The sequence below is a fragment of the Terrapene carolina genome, unplaced genomic scaffold (genome assembly GCF_002925995.2).
Source record: "Terrapene carolina triunguis isolate 2854851 unplaced genomic scaffold, T_m_triunguis-2.0 Scaffold212, whole genome shotgun sequence".
Classification (NCBI taxonomy): Eukaryota; Metazoa; Chordata; order Testudines; family Emydidae; genus Terrapene; species Terrapene triunguis.
In genome coordinates, this window is record NW_020664563.1 from 6396543 (window position 1) to 6418290 (window position 21748).

The 21748-nt window shown below is 41.3% G+C and overlaps 1 protein-coding gene across 1 annotated transcript in view; it reads left to right on the plus strand.

The window, feature by feature from the left end:
• LOC113407532 (kinesin-associated protein 3) overlaps positions 1-21748 on the plus strand; it is a 146938-nt gene that overhangs the window by 40436 nt on the left and 84754 nt on the right. The window contains exons 11-16 of the mRNA XM_026656142.1: positions 8860-8960; positions 14014-14122; positions 16276-16388; positions 17866-18031; positions 18574-18699; positions 19139-19237. Of these exons, the coding sequence (XP_026511927.1) occupies positions 8860-8960; positions 14014-14122; positions 16276-16388; positions 17866-18031; positions 18574-18699; positions 19139-19237 (714 nt within the window). The remainder of the gene's footprint in view (positions 1-8859; positions 8961-14013; positions 14123-16275; positions 16389-17865; positions 18032-18573; positions 18700-19138; positions 19238-21748) is intronic.

Below are 21748 nucleotides of genomic sequence, written 5' to 3' on the forward strand. Positions count from 1 at the left end.
TGAATATACAACCAAGTACTAAATACAGGCCTTTGATCTAATAACAATTGAGTATAGTTGCATATTTAATGTAAAGGTAATTAGAGTTACAAGATATAGATAGACATAAACATAAACATAGCATCTTCCTTGATTTCTTTTCAACACAAATGAATTGGCCTAGTCTATTAATCCCTTTTAACATCTCTTTGATACCCACACACAAGTGAATTGTCCTGATTACAATTGCAATGCCTCTTCTCAAGCCTTTAAGGTTCATACCCAGGTTACTTGGCCTGCTGATCCTAACCTGAACTGATTTGCCAGCGTCCCAGAGCCCACCTAATAAAGCATTGGATAAGAGTATGGTATTGAAACTGTGCCAGCTGTGTTGATGGATGACCTCTCCAGTCAAAACAATCTTCCTCAGCCTCTTTCCTGCAGCATTCAACCCTTTGATTCTTGACCTGCTGCTGTTTTGCCTGGGAACCGATAGTGGTCAGTGGTAAGGTGGTCAATGGTTCTGTTTCTTCCTACCGAGCTGCACTCAGAGTGTTTGTGATGGACCTCTGGGAAACTTTTGGCAAACCAGCAGAGCTTTGAAGCTGTGGAGACTGAAATTCTTTCCTTCATTTTTTTCTGTTCCTTCTTTACAAATATAGGTAAATAAAAGAAAACCTGGTAAATTAAATGCAAAAAATTATGGTCACACAGCACTACAGTTGCACCATTAAGAACTCAAAAGCTAGAAGACAACAAAGTTAAAGTTCAACAGGCAACTGTAGTTCCAGCCATTTGTGCATGTGTATTATAATAGTCTTTAATGACATGGTTACATACTGTACATAAGGATGTAGAAAAAATCATATCCCATTATATTCCAGAATTTGAGAAATTGTACGTAATCATCAAAGATTGTATTGAAATGGATGTGCACAAGAGGGACAGAGTGAAGGTTTAACCATGCAACAGTAATGATGTATGAGGGTTTTTGCATTAAGAAAATACAAAGGATTAAAGTATTAAAGAGACAGTAAGTCTTGCTCCCAAAAACCTTCCTTTCCAACCCCAAGATAATTCCTAATACTGGTGAGTGCAGAGTGCTAAAGTAGCCATAGAATGTAAGATGGTCGTAGTTAGTTTTTGGTTTCTGCCTCCCTCCCCCAATGTCTAGATACTTAATAAGTCTGGAATTCTGGATTCCGTAAACCTTGTTTTGTTGCATTGGTTCCTCCTTAATTCTCCTTTTTCTTCAGCCATTGTTAATTTCATGCTTCTTGCATTTGTGTAGTGCTGCCACCTCCATGCGTCTTTTGAACTTTTCTGTATCAGGTGCAGTAGGCATTACTGTAGCACCTTAGACACTTTCTACTTAAGTTGAATAGCTGGATCCATTTTGAATTTTTGGACAGGTTGGAAATATCATTCAACATGTTGCTTGAGATGCTCTATAGGCATGGTATGAAACTCTCTGTGCCACAGATGCTTGTTTGTGTAAATCTGGCTGTGTTGAGAGTCACAAGAAACCCTTTGCCTCCACATTCTACTGGCTCTTAAACAGGAGTTGGGAAAGGGAGTGAAAGAATACAAGACCTCTATATTCTGTTGTTTAGAACAGTGATTTTCAACCATTTTCATTTGCCTACGCCTAAAAAATTTCAAATGGAGGTGCAGACCCCTTTGGAAATCTTAGACATAGTCTGCGGACCCTCTGGTCTCCAGACCACAAGTTGAAAACCACTGTTCTGTGGTACCGACAACCTTTTGTGGACCCCTTAGACATAGTCTGCGGACCCCCGGTTGAAAACCACTGGTCTAGAAATAAGCTGCAACTATCTTAATAGCACTTGAGATTCAAAGGAAAGTTTTAACTTGCTGTTTGTCCCAGCTAATAATTTCGATTACTAGAAGTAAAGGTTTTTTACAAGAATGAAAAGCTTTGTCGTTTTTGTTAAACATAATTGTGCCAGATCCTCAGCTGGTGTAACCAGTATAGGTCCCATTGACTGACTTTTTTGGAGCGATGCCTGTTTCCATCAGCTGAGAATCTGGTCCAGTTTTAGTCTAGTTCATTATTTTGGGTATGTCTACACTACGGGATTAATCCGAATTTACAGAATTCGAATTTTGGAAACAGATTGTATAAAGTCGAATGTATGTGCCACACTAAGCACATTAATTCGGTGATGTGCGTCCATGTACCGGGGCTAGCGTCGATTTCCAGAGCGTTGCACTGTGGGTAGTTATCGCATAGCTATCCCATAGTTCCCGCAGTCTCCCTCGCCCATTGGAATTCTGGATTGAGATCCCAGTGCCTGATGGGGCAAAAAACATTGTCGCAGGTGGTTCTGGGTACAGCCTCACCCCTCCCTCCGTGAAAGCAACGGCAGACAACCGTTTCATGCCTTTTTTCCTGGGTAAACACTGCAGACGCCATACCACAGCAAGCATGGAGCCCTCTCAGCGCAAGACAGCAGTCATGAACATTGTAAACACCTCGCGCATTCTCGTGCAGTTTATGCTGAACTAGGACCAGAAAAACGAGGCGAGGAGGCGGCGGCGGCAGCGCAGCGACAAGAGTGATGAGGACATGGACACAGACACAGAATTCTCTCAAACCGCGGGCCCCGGTGCTTTAGAGCTCATGTTGTTAATGGGGCAGGTTCTATCAGTGGAACGCCGGTTCTGGGCCCGGGAAACAAGCACAGACTGGTGGGACAGCATAGTGTTGCAGGTGTGGGACGATTCCCAGTGGCTGCGAAACTTTCGCATGCGTAAGGGCACTTTCATGGAACTTTGTGACTTGCTGTCCCCTGCCCTGAAGCGCCAGAATACCAAGATGAGAGCAGCCCTCACAGTTGAGAAGCGAGTGGCGATAGCCCTGTGGAAGCTTGCAACGCCAGACAGCTACCGATCAGTCGGGAATCAATTTGGAGTGGGCAAATCTACTGTGGGGGCTGCTGTGATGCAAGTAGCCAAAGCAATTACTGAGCTGCTGCTACCAAAGGTAATGACTCTGGGAAACGTGCAGGTCATAGTGGATGGCTTTGCTGCAATGGGATTCCCTAACTGTGGTGGGGCGACAGATGGAACCCATATCCCTATCTTGGCACCGGAGCATCAGGGTACCCAGTACATAAACCGCAAGGGGTACTTTTCAATGGTGCTGCAAGCACTGGTGGATCACAAGGGACGTTTCACCAACATCAATGTGGGCTGGCCGGGAAGGGTTCATGATGCTCGCGTCTTCAGGAACACTACTCTGTTTAAACGGCTGCAGCAAGGGACTTACTTCCCGGACCAGAAAATAACCGTTGGGGATGTTGAAATGCCAATAGTTATCCTTGGGGACCCAGCCCTACCCCTTAATGCCATGGCTCATGAAGCCATACACAGGCAGCCTGGACAGGAGTCAGGACCTGTTAACTACAGGCTGAGCAAGTGCAGAATGGTGGTAGAATGTGCATTTGGATGTTTAAAAGGTCGCTGGCGATCGTTACTGACTCGGTCAGACCTCAGCCAAACCAATATCCCCATTGTTATTGCTGCTTGCTGTGTGCTCCACAATCTCTGTGAAAGTAAGGGGGAGACCTTTATGGCGGGGTGGGAGGCTGAGGCAAATCGCCTGGCTGCTGGTTACGCACAGCCAGACACCAGGGCGATTAGAAGAGCACACCAGGAAGCGCTGCGCATCAGAGAAGCTTTGAAAACCAGTTTCATGACTGGCCAGGCTCCAGTGTGAAATTTCTGTTTGTTTCTCCTTGATGAAAACCCGCCCCCTTTATTGACTCATTCTCTGTAAGGAACCCACCCTCCCCCTTCGATCACAGCTTGCTTTCAAGGGAAATAAAGTCACTATCATTTAAAAATCATTTATTCTTTATTAATTGATTATAAAAAGAGGGAGAGAACCCGGGTGGGGTTTGGGAGGAGGATCGGCGGGAAGGAAAAGGCCACTAAAAAAAGGTTAAAAAAATGACAGCCTTTTGCTTGGGCTTTCCACTGGGGTGGAATGGGAGGGTGCACGGAGCCTCCCCCCCTGTGTTCTTACACGTCTGGGTGAGGAGGCTATGGAACATGGGGAGGGGGGTTATACAGGGGCTGTAGCGCCAGTCTGTGATTCTGCTGCCGTTCCTGAAGCTCCACCAGATGCCGGAGCATGTCTGTTTGCTAACGCAGCAGCCCCAGCGTTGCATCCTGCCTCCTCTGATCTTCCTGCCGCCACCTCTCATCTTGAGCGTCTCTCCTCTCCTCACGTTGGTCCCTCCTGTCCTCACGTTCACTGGCATCTTTCCTATACTTTGAAACCGTGTCCTTCCACTCATTCAGATGAGCTCTTTCACTGCGGGTGGATTCCATGATTTCTGCGAACATCCCGTCTCGCGTCCTCTTTTTCCGACGCCTTATCTGAGATAGGCTTCGGGACGGAGGAGGGAGGCTTGAAAAATTTGCAGCTGCTGGAGGGAGGGGAAAAAGGAGAGAATTTTTAAAAAAGATACATTTTACAGAACAATGCTTATACTCTTTCATGGTTAAAAAAAACACTATTCACATTACATAGCACATGTGATTTCTGTGCACGGTCTCATTTTGCCTCTTAATATTGAGTGCCTGTGGCTTTGCTGCTAGAGATCACAGACGCAGGTCCGGGCAACAGAATTCGGCTTGCATGCGGCCATGGTAAGCCATTGTCTTTCGGCTTCTGCGCCCTCCTTTCCCACATACCAAGCAAAGCTCGTTGAGTGCTGCGGTTTTCCTGTTAACCTTCAGCAGCAGAAAACAAACTCCCCCCCCCCCCATCCAATTCTCTGGATGATCGCTTTATCCCTCCCCCCACCGCATGGCTGGTATCAGGGAAGATCCCTGCTAGCCAAACGCGAAAAGCTCAGGGCCAATTCCCCCCCCCTCCCCCCACGCTTGGCTAACTGCAGGGAAGGATTTCTTTACAGCCACAGGCAAACAGCCCAGTAGGAATGGCCACCTCTGTCCCCTTAATTAAATTCCCGTATTTCAACCAGGTTACCATGAGCGATATCACTCTCCTGAGGATTACACAGCGAGATAAAGAACGGATGTTGCTTAAATGCCAGCAAACTCCGGGACCATACGCTGCCAGGCTTTGTCATGCAATGATACCAAATTAGTTGCTACTAGCATGGCGTGGTCAAGTGTCCTACCATGGAGGACGGAATAAGGCTGCACTGCCCAGAAACCTTGTGGAAAGGCTTTTGTAGTACCTCCAGGAGAGCTTCATGGAGATGTCCCTGGAGGATTTCCGCTCCATCCCCAGACACGTTAACAGACTTTTCCAGTAGCTGTACTGGCTGCGAATGCATCCCAAGTCCTCAGGGCAAAGTAATCATTAAAAAACACTTGCTTTTAAAACAAGTTTTATATTTTAAAAGGTAAACTCACCTGAGGTACCTTCCATGGGGTCATGGTCTTGGATACTGGCTTGGGAGGGTACTTCTGTCAAGCTGAGAAAAAGATCCTGGCTGTTGGGGAGAACAGAGTGCTGTGTGCTCTCCACAAGCGCGTCCTCCTCCTCCTCCTCCTCTTCCCCGTCCGCAGAATCCTCAGGTGTGGCTGAGATTATCCCCGCCTCGGAATCCACGGTCAGAGGTGGGGTAGTGGTGGCGGCCCCCCCTAGAATTGCATGCAGCTCGGCGTAGAAGCAGCATGTTCGCGGCTCTCACCCGGAGCGACCGTTTGCCTCCTTTGTTTTTTGATAGCTTGTCTGAGCTCCTTGACTTTCACGCGGCACTGCTCTGAGTCCCTATTGTGGCCTCTCTCCATCATGCCCTTGGAGATTTTTTCAAAAGTTTTGGCATTTCGACTTTTCGAACGAAGTTCTGCTAGCACGGAATCCTCTCCCCATATAGCGATCAGATCCAGTACCTCCCGTATGGTCCATGCTGGTGCTCTTTTTCGATTATCAGCCTGCATGGTTACCTGTGCTGATGAGCTCTCTGTGGTCACCTGTGCTCTCCACTCTGGGCAAACAGGAAATAAAATTCAAATGTTCGCGGGGCTTTTCCTGTCTACCAGGCCAGTGCATCCGAGTTCAGATTGCTGTCCAGAGCGGTCACGATGGTGCACTGTGGGATAGCTCCCGGAGGTCAATACCATCGAATTGCGGCCACACTGACCCTAATTCGAAATGGCAATATCGATTTCGGCGCTACTCCGCTCGTCGGGGAGGAGTACAGAAATCGATTTTAAGAGCCCTTTATTTCTAAATAAATGGCTTCGTTGTGTGGACGGGTGCAGGGTTAATTCGATTTAACGCTGCTAAATTCGAATTAAACTCATAGTGTAGACCAGGCCTTTGTTTAGAGGATCCATCATCCTTTGCTTCTCTTGGAGGTTCCTGTGTGGGCCAGCAAGACACAAGTCAGACATCCGACTCCTAAGCTGACATGGGGAAGGAAGTTCTGAGAGCAGTGTAAACAACTCCTTATTCTGACCCCCTGATACTTGATAGCATGCCTCACTCTTTTTAAAGCCTCTAGCTGTATCTATAGCTGTTTGGCCCTGCACCTTTCATATTGTAGTTGGCTTTACAATTTCACTCCATGGAAACGGGTTGGTGAGGTATGTATTATCTCTACTAGAGAAAAATAAAAAATGGACGAAAGGAAATTGCCATATTTGCTTAAAAATGGCATAGGTTACATCTTCACAACTGCAACATATTCATTGTGTTATCTTAGCATTAGTCAGAATTATTTCCAAAGCTGGACATGATTCTTTCCCCAGTTACTATAGAAAAGTACTGTTTCTAAAGTGGGCCAGAGGTTGCAAGGTAAGACAGCTGTTGCTAAATTATCTCCCAATGGTATCTGAGGGATCAATTTCCCCTTATGCTTAGCAGAGGAAAGAACACAGCGTCTCTTGGCAAATGGTGAGTTTCTTAAAGCAACCACTGACCGGATTTCATGTTATTTTTATAAATTAATCTTAAAAGTAATGGCAAATGTATGTGCTGCTTTAGGACAAATCATTAAGCGGAGGCACAATATTCTGATCTGATAAAGGAGACCTAGGTCCCTCATAATGACACTTAGTGGGAGGAGTTTAACTATGATGGTTGTCTTAAAGCATCAACTCGTTGCCAAGCTATCGCATATGTCCCACTTCTATTTCCTGTTCTAAATATAGGGGGAATTGTGGCATTTCAAATAACCTTGTGTGGTAATTGCAGGCAAATGTTGACTTCATAATGGTGGCTGCTATATATCCTGATTCAATCCATAGGAGTTTTCAGATAAATTCACTAATCCCGCCTATCACCAATATTACACTTGATAAAGTATGTATCCCATTGTGACAATCGGGGTCCAGACAGTCCAAGGGAAGAAAGGGGGGTCTGAACCCCAAAGAATAAGCAACTGAATCAATGGGTTGTATACAATGTTATTTGTGTATAAAGATATGTCAGGTAAAGTCTTTTAAGAAAGCTTGTAATGTTCTGAACTTGATGGTCATTAGGAGAGCTGTATACAGGTTATGGTTATGAATATATGCATGTATATGTGTGTACAACATTGTAATTGCAACACGGGTGCACCAACACCATCGTCTCACAACAGTGTCGGGAAGCAGTCAGGCAGGGAGGGGCACCTCCCAGGGTAGTTGTTTACACAAAACTAACTCCAAGCACCAAGCGTCCTACATTCCAGGGAAGAACAATCATGGACTGCTACATGGAAAGTCATTGAAACTGAAAATAAAATCCCTGTCTTGAACTCATAAGGAATTTCCCCTGCACTGTGTAACCATGAATTAATATAGTCTGGAAGAAAGGGGAAAAAAACCCTGCAAACCTTGTTAAAAGGGAAGGGGTTTGAAGTGAAGGCTATCACTGGTGTGCAAACCATCTGGAGTGTGTCCTCCAAAGTGAACTGATGACTGGGAGCTGGTTTCACCTCCTCAGGGGTGATGAATCAGATGGGAACTGTCCAAGTGTCTGGTAGTTAAGAACTTGGGGAGACTCGGGAGCTAAAGGGGAGGTTGAGGTGACCCTGCAAGGAGTAACTAGGCCGGTGCAAGCCAGGGTGAAACCTTTATGCTTGAAGGCTGGCTACTGGTGTCAGAGCTCTGAGAAATAGCAGCACAGCATTAAGGCAGTTAAAGCTACAAGGCGGGCGGTGACAGAACCCCTCATTGGTCTGGGTGATCTCCAAAATGTCACACCTGTCAATCCAAAAACACTCAATTTTCTTTTCTTTATAATGTGTTCTATGCAGCTTTTGTGTTGTTTATCTAACCTGTGTTCAGTTGCCTTCCTGCACCTCACAAATGCTTAAATGACACTTTATATAACCAGTTTTACTGCAGTTGTTCATCTGTTACATTCTTTTATTTCCAGCGCTGATAGAAAACTCTCTGATAGTGTTGTGTATGTGGAAAAAGTTAGTTCTCAGAGCTTGGCATCCACATCAACACCCTAGTTGGCCTTAATTTGTTCCTTTGCTGACATTCTTGGCAGAGAGAAGGTTTGGATGGGCCATTGAGACTGAACTCCCCTTTCAGTCATAGAAGGTGGATTCCTGCATAGTAGGAATGAACGTACATTCCCCGATAACATTGTGCAGGAAGCTGGCACTGCCGTTGCCTATGCTGTGTATGATCGGTGGATAAATAGAAGACTAATCCTCAGGGGCTGTCAGTCCAGCATCTTTCGCTAATACTAATGTGTGTCACACATTTTAATAAAAAATAATCTTGTTAAAGCAACAGAGAATTTAAAAAGTGTTATCATAATCTTAATTAAAGAATTAGACTTTAGTGGAGAAATAGGAATGAATGTACAGTAACTACAGTGTTGGGGATTTTAGTTGACCTATAAATTCATGTTGTGTTTTTTATTCTCCCTAGCAAATGAAAGCTACAGACAGGTAGCAATGTGTGTTCTGTATCACATAAGCATGGACGACCGCTTTAAATCGATGTTTGCGTACACAGACTGTATACCACAGGTATGTGTTTTCTTTCTAGACGCATTCCACCACAAACATTCTATTTGTCGCCTTCCCGGTAGCAGAGGTCACAGTGACACCTTCAGGTGATAATGTGAACAACCATGTTTCTTTCCAGTCAAATAACTGTGAGCCTCTATTAATAATGCAGCTTAACCATTTAGACTACCTTTAAGCAGCCTTTCTAAGAAGGAATAGGTGACAGACTTTGTCAGTGCTGCTGGCAAATAAGGCACATCAGCTTATTGCCAAGGGTATAAGCAACCAGAAAACACCACTAGAAGATTTGCCATGTTAAAGGGAGATGACAATTGGTTCCCTATATAATTACTGTATATGTCCTGGAGAGCTTTGCTTTTTGCAGTTTCAAAAGATACTCCTTTCCAATCCCATTTTAAATATCAGAACGTCATTGTCTGCAATGTTACAGAGTATGAGCTGGAAACCAGCCAAGCAAATGTTACATCACTGCATGGACTATCTCTGCTCTGACTACAGTCCCACTACATAAAGGACACATGAAAACTGTGTAGTTGAGAAAGAAATACCTTTTACCTACCTTCTAGATTAAGGATTGTTTGGTGCCTCTCACTGTCTGTAGGGACTAAATAAACAAAATTTCATAAAAAAAAAAAAAAAAGCCTGGATCTTTTAAACAACTATATGAGTCAGTTTCTCAGGGTACTGATTTAAGGTTAGAGTTGAGGATAGAGTCTCCATCTCATAAGTGTAAAAAGGTCTCTGGTTGCTTTTTTTAGAATTGCACCACTCTGTTCTCTTTCCTGCCAAACATCTTTTTAACATCAAGCATATCCATGATGGGAAGTTGCCATGGAAAGTTTTCAGAACATTTCTTGTCATGGTAAAAGTTGTAATGTTCTTCCAAGTCAGGGGGGAGGAAGGAGGATCTGATGGGAATAGCAAGTGTATGTTGCAAAATACTCTTGTAAACATCCTGTAGATTGTGTTTGCCACAGGATGAAGTTGTATGCTAAGAAGCCCAAATGATACAGAGAACCCACTACTTTTGAATTGTCACCCACCAAAACCAGAGGCTTTGTTTTGCACTTTAGGGCTCAGTTATTATGTGATTTTTGGGAAATATGGGCATGGTTTAAAAGCCCCTAGTGCCAAATATAAAAACCATGGAAATTTCAATAATATTTAACTAACATGCTTGTTCTGATAGGCATTGGCTGCTCAAAGTTGTGCCTGTAACCCTTGTTCAAAGCCCGTTGTAGTAAATAGACTCCCATTAATTTCATTGTTCTTTATATCCGGCTCATAAAGCCTAGCAAAACTTTAAGGCCATCTGTGATCATGATGAACAGTTACCGTGCTCATTAAATCCTATACTAGACTATGGCTGAAGACCCTGTTCATCCAAAGCCACGCTGTGATTTGCCAGTTGGTCCCTTGTGATGAACATCTGTACACCTGCAGCTGGTGTGTAGAGCTAATTGTAAGGGAGAGAGGTTGGAACAGGAGGGGAGAAATGAACATTTTAAAGTGACCCCCTCCCCTCTTTGCCCCTCAAAATGCCCCTCACCCCTTCCTAGGGTGAATAGATAGAAAGTGTGAAAAATTGGGATGGGGTTGAGGGGTAATAGGCGCCTGTATATGAAAAAGCCCCACATATCGGGATTGTCCCTATAAAATCAGGACATCTGGTCACTCTACCACTCCCCCAGATTGTATTTAACTCTGTTTTAATGTAAAATGAAGGAGCCAACCATACTCCATTAGCAGTAGGCCACATCTGGGTGTGTACTGGTGGGCTATGGTGCACATCTCAGGTGGCAGAATACACTTCTCTTTCCCACGTAGTCCCCCGTTCACTGAAAAATCCGCTCCCTTTCACCCCAGTAAAGCTCTAGATCACAGCACAAGCTAGCTGATGAGTTAGTTGAATTCTCCTTCATGGAAGGTTCTCCTCTACTGACCCATTGGGACGGGATAGGAGAGGCTAGTGAATGTGACCAAAATAGGGCACAACAGCCCTATCCTGCTCCATTGCATGGTGAGTGTCACCTCTGCAGAGCTGCCAGTGCATCCTATCTGCACAAAGGGTTGGGACTTGGTTCTGTCACATTTGCAGTCTGCAGGTCCATTGGGTCTGTTTGCCTATGTCTTTCCTTTGAACATTTTAAATTATCTGAAAGGGGCTGCATTCTCCCAGGTAAGCATCCTTGTGGATTTCAGGAGTTAATGGGCATTATTCTAGTTCCACTTAAAAGTGAGTATTAACAGTTCATTCTTGTTTAGACCTTAGCAATGAGTGTTTTGTTTAAATAGGTGCAAATGCCATCCAGATGCTTATAAAGGCATATATTGGTAATAGCCTGGCCAATCAAAGAGCATGATTAGGCAGTGATGTTATGGTGATATTTAATATTTTACCACTGAGCAGTGTACAAGGATCTCCTCAGCTCCCCACATGTTTTCCACCACGGTTGTCCTGCTTCGCTCCTCTTTGATCTATAAGCTTCTTTTTAGTTTAATGCTGGTAAACGTCCTCTCTTGACAGCGCCCTTTGCTCCTGTCCGCCATTATCTGCTGAAGTTCAGAAACCAGAGCATCACTTCAAACAGCAGAGTTAGGGAGTAACCGGTCAGAAGAGATTCCTGAGGCATGCAGTTCTGGCATAATCATTCAAAGATGTTTGAATTGGGGTTGAGGAGGGGGTTGGACAGAGGTGTATGTGAACAGAGAGCTGTGGGGGTTGGCCTCTGGTCACTGGTAAATAAGTGAAGTCAGGTGCCAGAGAGTCTAGACACAGTGATTTCAGTCCTGGGTCTGTGGTATCTGATACTCAATATGGGACTTGTCTGATTGAACACTACTGCCTCTTCAATGCACATGCTGCAGCCTTTTTACTGCCTTCCTGTTAAATCAGTAAAAGATGACAATGGACATGGTAAAAGCAGAACAAATTTAATTTTAATATTTCCTATTTGGCAGCAATTACGCTCCCTTTTGAAGTGGCACGAGGAGCAATCAAATTAAATGAAGACATAATGGGAAACGGAGTTCATACAAAACTATTATTTTAAAATTTGAACTGGTTTAATTGAAATTGGAGTATATTTATTTCTTTTTACAGAGAAGTAGCTCAGTAATGACAATTTGACCCCACTACGTTCAACATTTAATTTCCATAGATTTTTGCATTCAGTGAGCACAGAATACGTTTCAGTTTTAAAATATATATAAATAATTTGAAGGGATTTTAAAATGAAAGTTCTGGAGGGTAATTTCTGAAAGGTCACATCCCCTACTTGCTGAACTTTCTATAGGACTTTGCTGGTTAATTCATGTTTGTAATATGTGAGTATCAGGGCTGATTAACCTTTGCTTAAGAAAAGGAGGAAATCAACAATGGCTTTTACATCACCTTATGAAAGCACTAAAAGACATTTATTTATTTATTTATTTATTTTTATTATTATATATATATATATATTTTTTTTTTCTGTTATAATTGAAATCCATATATTTGAAAATGTAGAAAGACGTCCACTAATATTTAATAAATTTCAATTGGTATTCTGTTGTTTAACAGTGTGATTAACAAAAAATTAATTGCAATTAATCGCGTGAGTTAACTGTAATTAATCGACAGCTCTTATATATGAATGAGAGCGCACATTAATCACTATTGTGACCTAAATGTGTTTTTATTAATTTGGCAGCCTCTTTGGAATGACAACTTGATTGTGTATAGATAAATTGCCAGATAACTTCCTCCAACAGATTATCTGTGGAGGATTTACCTGCAGTACTGATGCCTCCTAATTGTCCTTTCTCTGAATATATTTTTTGGTAGATACCCACTCGATCTTGTACTTAATCATTCCAAGGTGCTACCACTAGGGGGCAAGAGTGCAACTACTTTGACAGTTACAGTTCAGTTCTTTCTCCCTGCCCCTACCCCTGCTGCAAACTGAGATCTACTCATTATATCTACTGCCCCTGCATCTGTCCTCTTTTCAAGTGCATTTGTTTTATCCAGTCTTGTACCCATGCTACCTTGCATTGTGATTCTGATAGGTCTTGCAAGCTAAGTAGTCTGGCTTTGTCAGTGCTTACATGGGAGACTGATGCACTACAGAATTGGGGTTGGTGCTGCAGTAGGGGTGGTCTACCTTTTGAGTCAGTAGCTGAACCAAATCTACAGCATGGTGTGAAAAGTGAAGACTGAGAAATAGACTGATGTTTGGATGCTATTTATATATTGGATTTGCTGTTTGTAAAAAATTAAGGCAGACTTAAAATGGACAAAATTAGGGTTGATATGTAAGCTGTGACAGACCAGTGAATATATAGGAACAAATTATATGGAATGGCAGCTAGCTGTTGGTTCTTTGTAGCATCATCAGCGGAGTCACTAACATGCACCACAGCAATTAGAGCAGACTGTGGGAAATGTGTATTTTACTCCAGGTGTCCTTTTTCCTCTACTGAAGGAGTGGGGCTGTAGTAAAGGAGACACTGGCTCAGTACTGCAGTATATGGCAGTAGCAATGAGTGCAGTGGATAGTAGGTTTGCTTAGACAGGGAAGGACACATTGTAGCAGATAGATCAGAGTAAGTTTAGATATAGGCAGCGGAGTAGATTTAGCCAGTTCAAAATAGCAAGAGTAGGATTATTATACAATAAAACAACCATTTGTAGTGCTTTATTCCATTAAGCAAACAGAAGTATTCTGTTTTCATGGGATGAATAATTTAGTACACAAGATTTTAAACTGTTCACAGGAATTTAACCATTCACAAACAATACATTATCTCCCTATCACTGGAATTTATTTAACAAACTCAGTTTATTTTAGAAAAGGTGGCAAGTAATTGCAATTCTTAACTGTTAGTAACTCTGGCTGTCCACAAATAATCAAACCCTAGTCCTTCCAAATTAATCACCATTACAAGTTGGCAGCAAATGTAGAGATCCTGAATATGAAAAGTATTCAGATTAGCATAGTTGGCTTGAGAATATTGCTCTGTTTTTTTTTCTCATGCTTTGGAAAGTTTAATGACTCGTGTGTGTTGGTAGTTAATGAAGATGCTCTTTGAGTGCCCTGATGAACGCATTGACCTGGAGCTCATTTCCTTCTGCATTAACCTTGCTGCTAACAAGAGAAATGTGCAGCTTATCTGTGAAGGTAAGTGTGCAGAAGCTTCATAGCATATCTTTGGGTCAGTGCCTAGCACCCTGTTGGCAAATGTAATAGTAATACAACTAATGACAGCAGAAAAACATTCAGACCACATATGTAATAAACATTTGTGTATGTGCATAGTTGGGTCAACCCCTAATGTCACTCATCCCCCTATTGAGCCATAGTATCTCCAATTCTGTGGTGAACAGTTCCATGAAATCACTGATGACTAGCGTATTGAAAACTTTATGCTTATCCTGACCCTTACTATGTGGGATGAATGTAACTCTTTATGGAATTCACCCCAAAATCTTCCTACAGGCAACTGGGGTTCTGTTTCCAGACATGAATAAGTAACACAGGGCCTCTTTTACTATTTTTTTTAATGGAAAGATACAATTTGATCTATTTTAAGATTATGTCCCTCAAAGCTGGTGTTTACAAGCTGCATAGTATGAACAGGCTTACTTTTCATGCGATTGCTCCAAAGCTGCTCTCTCTTTTCCTGAACGCCCTGTGCTAATTCACAACTTTAAAGTGCAGTTCTTCTCTGAAATGACACCGTAAAACTGGCACATTCTCAATCAACCATTTGCTCCCTGTATGTATTCAGAATCCTAGCTACTAACTTCAGTGGCAACTGCTTCATAGATTTTAAGGTCAGAAGGAACAATTATTTATTCTGGTCCCCTGCATAGCATGGGCCATAGAATTTACCCAGTGATTTCTGCATCAAGCTCTGTCAAGTGTAGTTGAACAAATAATTTTTAATTGCTTTTTAGTCCTATTATCACTTCAAAGCCAACACCTCTAAAACAGAGTGAGCTGGATTCTATTCCTTTTTGTGCATCAACAACTCTATTTTTACTAAATTCCAATCAGTTATACATGTGCAAACGACACAGAAGACAGTGGACTTGCACAAGTATCACTGAGGGAATAATTTAGTTTGCAGGATGTTTTTTAGTGATGAGTATACATGAGAAGGAAAGAACCCAGTTTGACACTCAGAACCCAGACCAAATTGGCAGGGCTCACAGTTAGAGAACAACCTTTTTTTATTTGCAAACTAAGCCTGTTTGGTCTGGAATCAGTAAAAGATAACCAAGCAGTACAATAATGCCATTTTTACATAATTTCCTTTCAGAGTTATAGCTATGGAAAACTTACTTTTTCACTAACTTAGACACAACTTTGTGCATGCATCACATTTTCTCTTTCTGACTGGAGATGTTTTTTATGAAAACAGGATTTCTGCTGCTGCATAATCATCTTTCGTTGCTGATTTGCTCAGCATATCAGACCTAACCCTTTGCTATATTCTCAGTAGGGCTATTTATATATTGACTAGCCTGAGGGCTGCTTCCTTTGTTGGTGCTTTGTCACAGAAAAATAGTCCATACAAAAACTTGTATAAAAATAAAAAAGTAATTGTTAATATCAGGCAGGCAAGGTTGTCCCAAAGAATCACATCAGTAAGACAGTGATTTGGCCCACAATATCAAATGATTGAGTCTGGTGAAAGTTCTGTTATTCCTGTAGTGTCCAAAGTGTGGTTAAGGGCTTGTTTGCTCCCTAGACATGTACTAAGAGTGCTTTGGTTTATAGCCTTTGCCAGCTCCACCGGGCAAAGTGGCTGTCATATATGAGTACCTCTATTTAAAATACCTTTGCAAGAAACCTATCCAGACTCATATCTCCTCAAACTACCAATATTAAGACGGACAGGTGGTGTTTGAGAATTTGACATGAAAATTAAGAGCAGGAGTTTGTGATGGCTACATAGAATTGGGGTAGTCATAGTAGTGGTGGGAGCAGAGGCTTAGCAGGTGGGTTGCTTCTATTAGAGTTATAATTGATAACTGAACTATTTAGTTCGGTTTTCTGTGATGGTGATGAGTCCTAATATTCAATAATTGAGATATTGGCTATTATATATTTGTTTTATATTACGTCTTGGAGTTTATTCGGGTGAAATTTGTCCCTCTAATTATGGCCAGAAAGAACAAAATAGTTTCTGCTTTGTCTGGATTATTTCCCTTTGTCCTTTAAGCCTTGTTAATAAGAAAAAAATTCTGATTTTTTTTTTTGCAAAAGACTTGATTCTAGCTTTTAATATGATCTGGGAGATTTGCCACGTACCATTTTCTTTTCAGGAAACGGATTGAAGCTGTTAATGAAGAGAGCTCTGAAGTTCAAAGATCCATTGTTGATGAAGATGATCAGGAACATTTCACAACATGATGAGCCAACTAAAAACCTGTTTATTGTAAGCACTCGCTATACGTTCTCAGTACCCTCTATCCCTTTGCATTGGAAGGGATTTTGGCTTTAGACTGCTGCTGCTGCTTGAAAGATGGGTTGGCTTTTATCTTTACAAACAAACAATTTTATACCCTTGAGTTTCATGTATTACTTAGCATTTCCGTGTTTTTATAAAGCTGGTTCAGTTGGTATTTTAAAGGGGTTCTGGATGCCTCAAGGAATTGGTGGTTGGTTACAGTGTAGAATCTTTTTATGTCTAGGTCAGTGGTTCAAAAACAGATAGCACTAATCTTAAACCTTGTTCTCAACAGAGAAATCTAGGACAGAATGAAGTATCCTTTCCCTGTTACAGCTGGTTCCTTCAAATCAAGGTTCAAGAGCAATGTGAAGAATCTCTTGCTACTTAATAACTCTTGAGCGACTTAATTCTCTAGGTTTCAGAGTAGCAGCCGTGTTAGTCTGTATCCGCAAAAAGAACAGGAGTACTTGTGGCACCTTAGAGACTAACAAATTTATTAGAGCATAAGCTTTCGTGGGCTACAACCCACTTCTTCGGATGCATATAGAGTGAAACATTGAGGAGATATATATACACACATACAGAGAGCAAGAACAGGTGGGAATTGTCTTACCAACTCTGAGAGGCCAATTAAGTAAGAGAAAAAAAACTTTTGAAGTGATAATCAAGATAGCCCAGTACAGACAGTTTGATAAGAAGCAAGTGTGAGAGTACTTACAAGGGGAGATAGATTCAATGTTTGTAATGGCTCAGCCATTCCCAATCCCTGTTTAACCCTGAGTTGATTGTGTCAAGTTAATTCTCTAGGGCTGCGCTGCTTGTCCAGCAATCTCATGAGCATTAATTACACATACTCACTGAAATGAAATATGGAAAAGAATTTGTAGTTTAGAATAAAAAAACATTTGGGTTAAATAATGAGTTAAAATTCTAATTGGCAAATCTCTTAATAAAGTTGGTACTGCATGAAATCAAATCTTTTAACTGTCATGCACTGCTAGTTAGTAAAATCCATAGCTGTAAACCACATAAGGTAACTTCACATACATTTCAGGGGTTTTTTGGGAGCAGAAACCACTTCTGTGGTTAAGATTCCATAATATTTTCTATTCTAACCCCCTTTTTTCAGTTTGTGGTAGCTTTCTAAAACTTTTACCTTTTGGGGGCTGAAATTTTCCATACGTGGGTGTTTTTTCTCTACCTACAGTAAATGTTCTCGAAAAGCTTGAACAAAAAGATTCAGAGAATTAGAAGTGGGGAAATTGTTATTTTTTTTAAAACTAGTCTGCAACTAAGGTGTTGAATTAAATTTGGCTTGAAAATAGTCCTCATTCAGGAGATGTGCCTTTTGAATGTTCTGGTGAAAATAAGTTTTGCTTTGACTGAGTTAGGAACCTTTCAAAATCCCATGTTGTTCACGTGCAGTACTTTTACTAATTACCCACCTATATTTTTTTTTTAGGATTATGTTGGTGACTTAGCAGCTCAAATCTCTAATGATGAAGAGGAAGAATTTGTGATAGAATGCCTGGGAACACTGGCTAATCTGACCTTACCTGACCTGGACTGGGAGCTTGTGCTGAAAGAGTACAAACTGGTTCCATACCTCAAGGATAAACTAAAACCAGGTCTGTGCTAACAGTGGTTTAGTCTTCCATGATGTTCTGTTTTCCAATTGTAGTATCTTTTGCTATCATATTCTAATCCTATTGCAGTATTGGGTTTTGCTGCTTTAGTATCTTTTGGGTGTATTAATTAGCATAATGTTAGCTTGTTGGAAAATTAGAACTGTCTATAAGGGCTGGTCTACACTGGGGCGGGGGGGTGATGTAAGATACACAACTTCAGCTACGGGAGTAGCATAGCTGAAGTCAACGTATCTTATTTCGACTTACCTCCTGTCCTCACGGCGCAGGATCGATGGCCGCGGCTCCCTTATCGATTCCGCTACCACCGCTCGCCCTGGTGGAGTTCCGGAGTCGACGGGAGCAGGTTCGGGGATCGATACATCGCGTCTAGACGAGACGCGATCTATCGATCCCCGATAGATCGATTGCTACCCGCCGATCCGGCGGGTAGTCTGGACATACCTTAAGTAAGAATAAGAACATTCAAGGATTCAGCAAAGTGTTTTCTTAAATACCCAGCTCTCTGCTGTTTTGTTTGCCAGGTTCTGCAGAAGATGACCTTGTCTTGGAAGTGGTGATCATGATTGGAACTGTATCTATGGATGACTCCTGTGCTGCTATGCTGGCCAAATCTGGAATTATTCCAGCACTCATTGAACTTCTAAATGGTATATTACTTAATTTGTTCCAGGCCTGATTTTCATCTGTAGTTTCTAATTGACCCAGGTGGCACCATTCATTTTTTTTTAGCCTGCAGGATAGCAGTAGGTAGTCTCCAATGAAAAGCACAGTGATGTCATTCCATTAATAGCAAAATGGCAATGAACATGGTCTAGTGAACTTACTTTTTCTGTGCTTCTCGCATCCTAATCTAATTCTCACTGAAGTCAATTGGAATCTTTCTATTGACTCTGATGGAAGTTGGATCAGGTCCTAAAAGTTCTGTGCACACTGGCAGGGATTGTCTGGTATATATAAGCCACCAGAAAAATGCATCCCAGAGTCCTTGGCTCTCCTGAGAGCCCAACACAACTCTTGAAACATTAATGTACAATAGCAAAGTGCTCTGTCTCGGAGACTTGAGGAAATACTTTTTTCTTTTTGCAGCTCAGCAGGAAGATGATGAGTTTGTCTGCCAAATCATCTATGTCTTTTACCAGATGGTCTTCCACCAAGCCACCAGAGACGTCATCATCAAGGAGACCCGTATCCTCTTATAAAGGCCAGACGTTTAGAATTACAGTACTTAACTTACTATAATTAGAATTTGTTACATGTGTCAAAGCTTTACTATGGTTTTCTAAACCACCATTTCTCTGTAATTAGAATTAATTGAATTTGAAACAGTGGCTGAACACTATAGACATAAGACAGGTATACAAGTACCATAAGATGGCATAGTGCAGTTTAAAGGTTTTATTGGCATGTCTTATATAGGCCATTCCAAATGAGTGTTGATAAACTTGATTGTGCCACACCACACTGTATTATGTATTTGCCACATACTGTACAGGAAAATTATTGAATAAATGTTTGAAATATTTTAATGGGAATAGTTCTTGTAACTTTGCATCTGTAAAGGCAGGTGCCTTAGTTACCATGATTTTACCTCTAGAGGGTTCAGATGGAGAAGAAAAATGTGTTTGTTCTTTCATATGTCTGCTGCTTCCAATCTCTTCTTCCCCTTTTCCCCGATCCCCATTTTTCCCCCTTAGAAGCATGTGTCCTCCAACTCTTACCTTCTTATCCTCAGTGCCGCTGTCATGTATTGCTCTCCTGGTTCCTTCCCATCATCTCTCCTCTTTGATTTCAATTCCTGGCTCTCCTCCTTTTCTGTGCTAATGGCCCCATTGCCTCTGCTACCTTTTGCCTTTTCACTTACCTTCTTCAATTTGCATGACCTTAATTAGACTCCTGTTCTCCAGTCATCATCATCTCTCACTCTTTGTTTTCTCTTGTTTTGTTTTAAACTGGGGCCTGATTCAAAACCTGAGAGTCAGGTCTTCGTGTCACAGATCTTTTCTGTATTATATTTATAAAGCACCTAGCACACACTAAGTGCTATATAAAATTGCCAGTAGTACCTACAGTATCTTTTCCAGGTATAATAATATTACAGCTTTAAAATCTGATATTTCTGGCCCTTCCAGAGCTAAGTGGAAAATCCCCTTTCTGTCATATCAAAATTTTTGTTTTTTGTTCTAGAAAGTTGCAGGATACCAATTCTTAAACTTGGATAATATTCCCTCAGGCCAGTATCATCCTCTACTTCATTGTTGCAAAAGCTGCTTTCCCCTAAGCACACATTTCTCTTACTTAACTCACCCAGGTTACATTCTCTTAGCTTAGTCCGCCTGGAGAGTTTGAGGTGTCCTGGGATTTACTGAAGTGATTGCATGCTTGGTAACGTTGGACCAAGTCTGCCAAATATTTATCTTTACTTTTCCCCCAGGAAGCTGTCGGCTCATGCTGAGAGAAAACAGAATCATTTTTTGAATTTGAGACTTTATTGTGTGTGTGTGTGTGTGTGTGTGTGTGTGTGTGTGTGTGTGTGTGTAAATCAACAGTTATTGTTTTTTCATATGATGAACCATTCAATTGGAAATCTTGTAGAAACGTAGCACCCTGTATTTTGGGATAGCTGTCAACATTTTTATAGCAAGTAAAAATGATGATGGAAGTTGAAAGAAGAACATTTTCAGAGCTATCCTTGGCATTGAGCTGTGTACAAATCTATCTCGTACATCCAAGTCTGATAAAGGACATTCCCTCTCTCACAAAATGATTTCACTGCTTGTGTTATAACTTGACACCTGCTGCCTGTGTGTATGTATTTATGACATCCAGCATAACCATTTCCTTGCGCACATTGTTTACTAAGGTTTAGACCACAAATTAACAGTCTTCTCTGGAATTTATTTACATTCAAAAGTAGATAAATCTTTTAGTTGATTTACTATCAATCTGATCAAAATCTCCCACAATTATACAACTCAACATTATTTTCTATTCGAAATCATTTGTGTTGTACAACATCGAAATAGAGATTGATATATAGGAAATATAGTTGGGTTCTTTTGGATCCAAACCTTGACTCTCTCTTGAAGAGTCAAAGCTAAAGCAACATACACAGGCAGGCAGAATTAACTTTTTAATTGTCTTCTCTGCTGAAAATTCTAAATAAAGCTGCTGCTGGTTTGTTCCAGAACAAACATGATGGGTACTGATCTGCAGTTTTTCTCCTCACTTCTGCCCAGCTTCATGAACAATTCATTGTCATTACAACAGCCAGTCTTTATCACTTCTTCTCCCTTCTCTTTTCTACCTCCTTCACCTACACCCCCACCATGGCATTTAGGATGCTGCTTAGTTTATAATTCAGTACTTCACCCTTCATTTCCTTGATCTTAAATTCATATACATCCTGTAATCTAATTGATTAAAATACCTCCACTCTTAACCTTTTGTTTTTAAGAAAAACTCAGATGTTTTTATATCTACACAGCCACAAAAAATGCAATTTGAACAACACCTCATTCATCCACATAAGATCAGACTTTTAAAAATACTGTAGTCTGTACCACAAACATGCATCAATTGAACATTCTTACCTAGGATAAATAATTTGCAAATCAGTCTTTAAATTTTACAGCTTTTTAAGGTTTGAAAATATACTAAGCTATGCCACAGCAATTAGAGAAATTGAACAAAATGTAA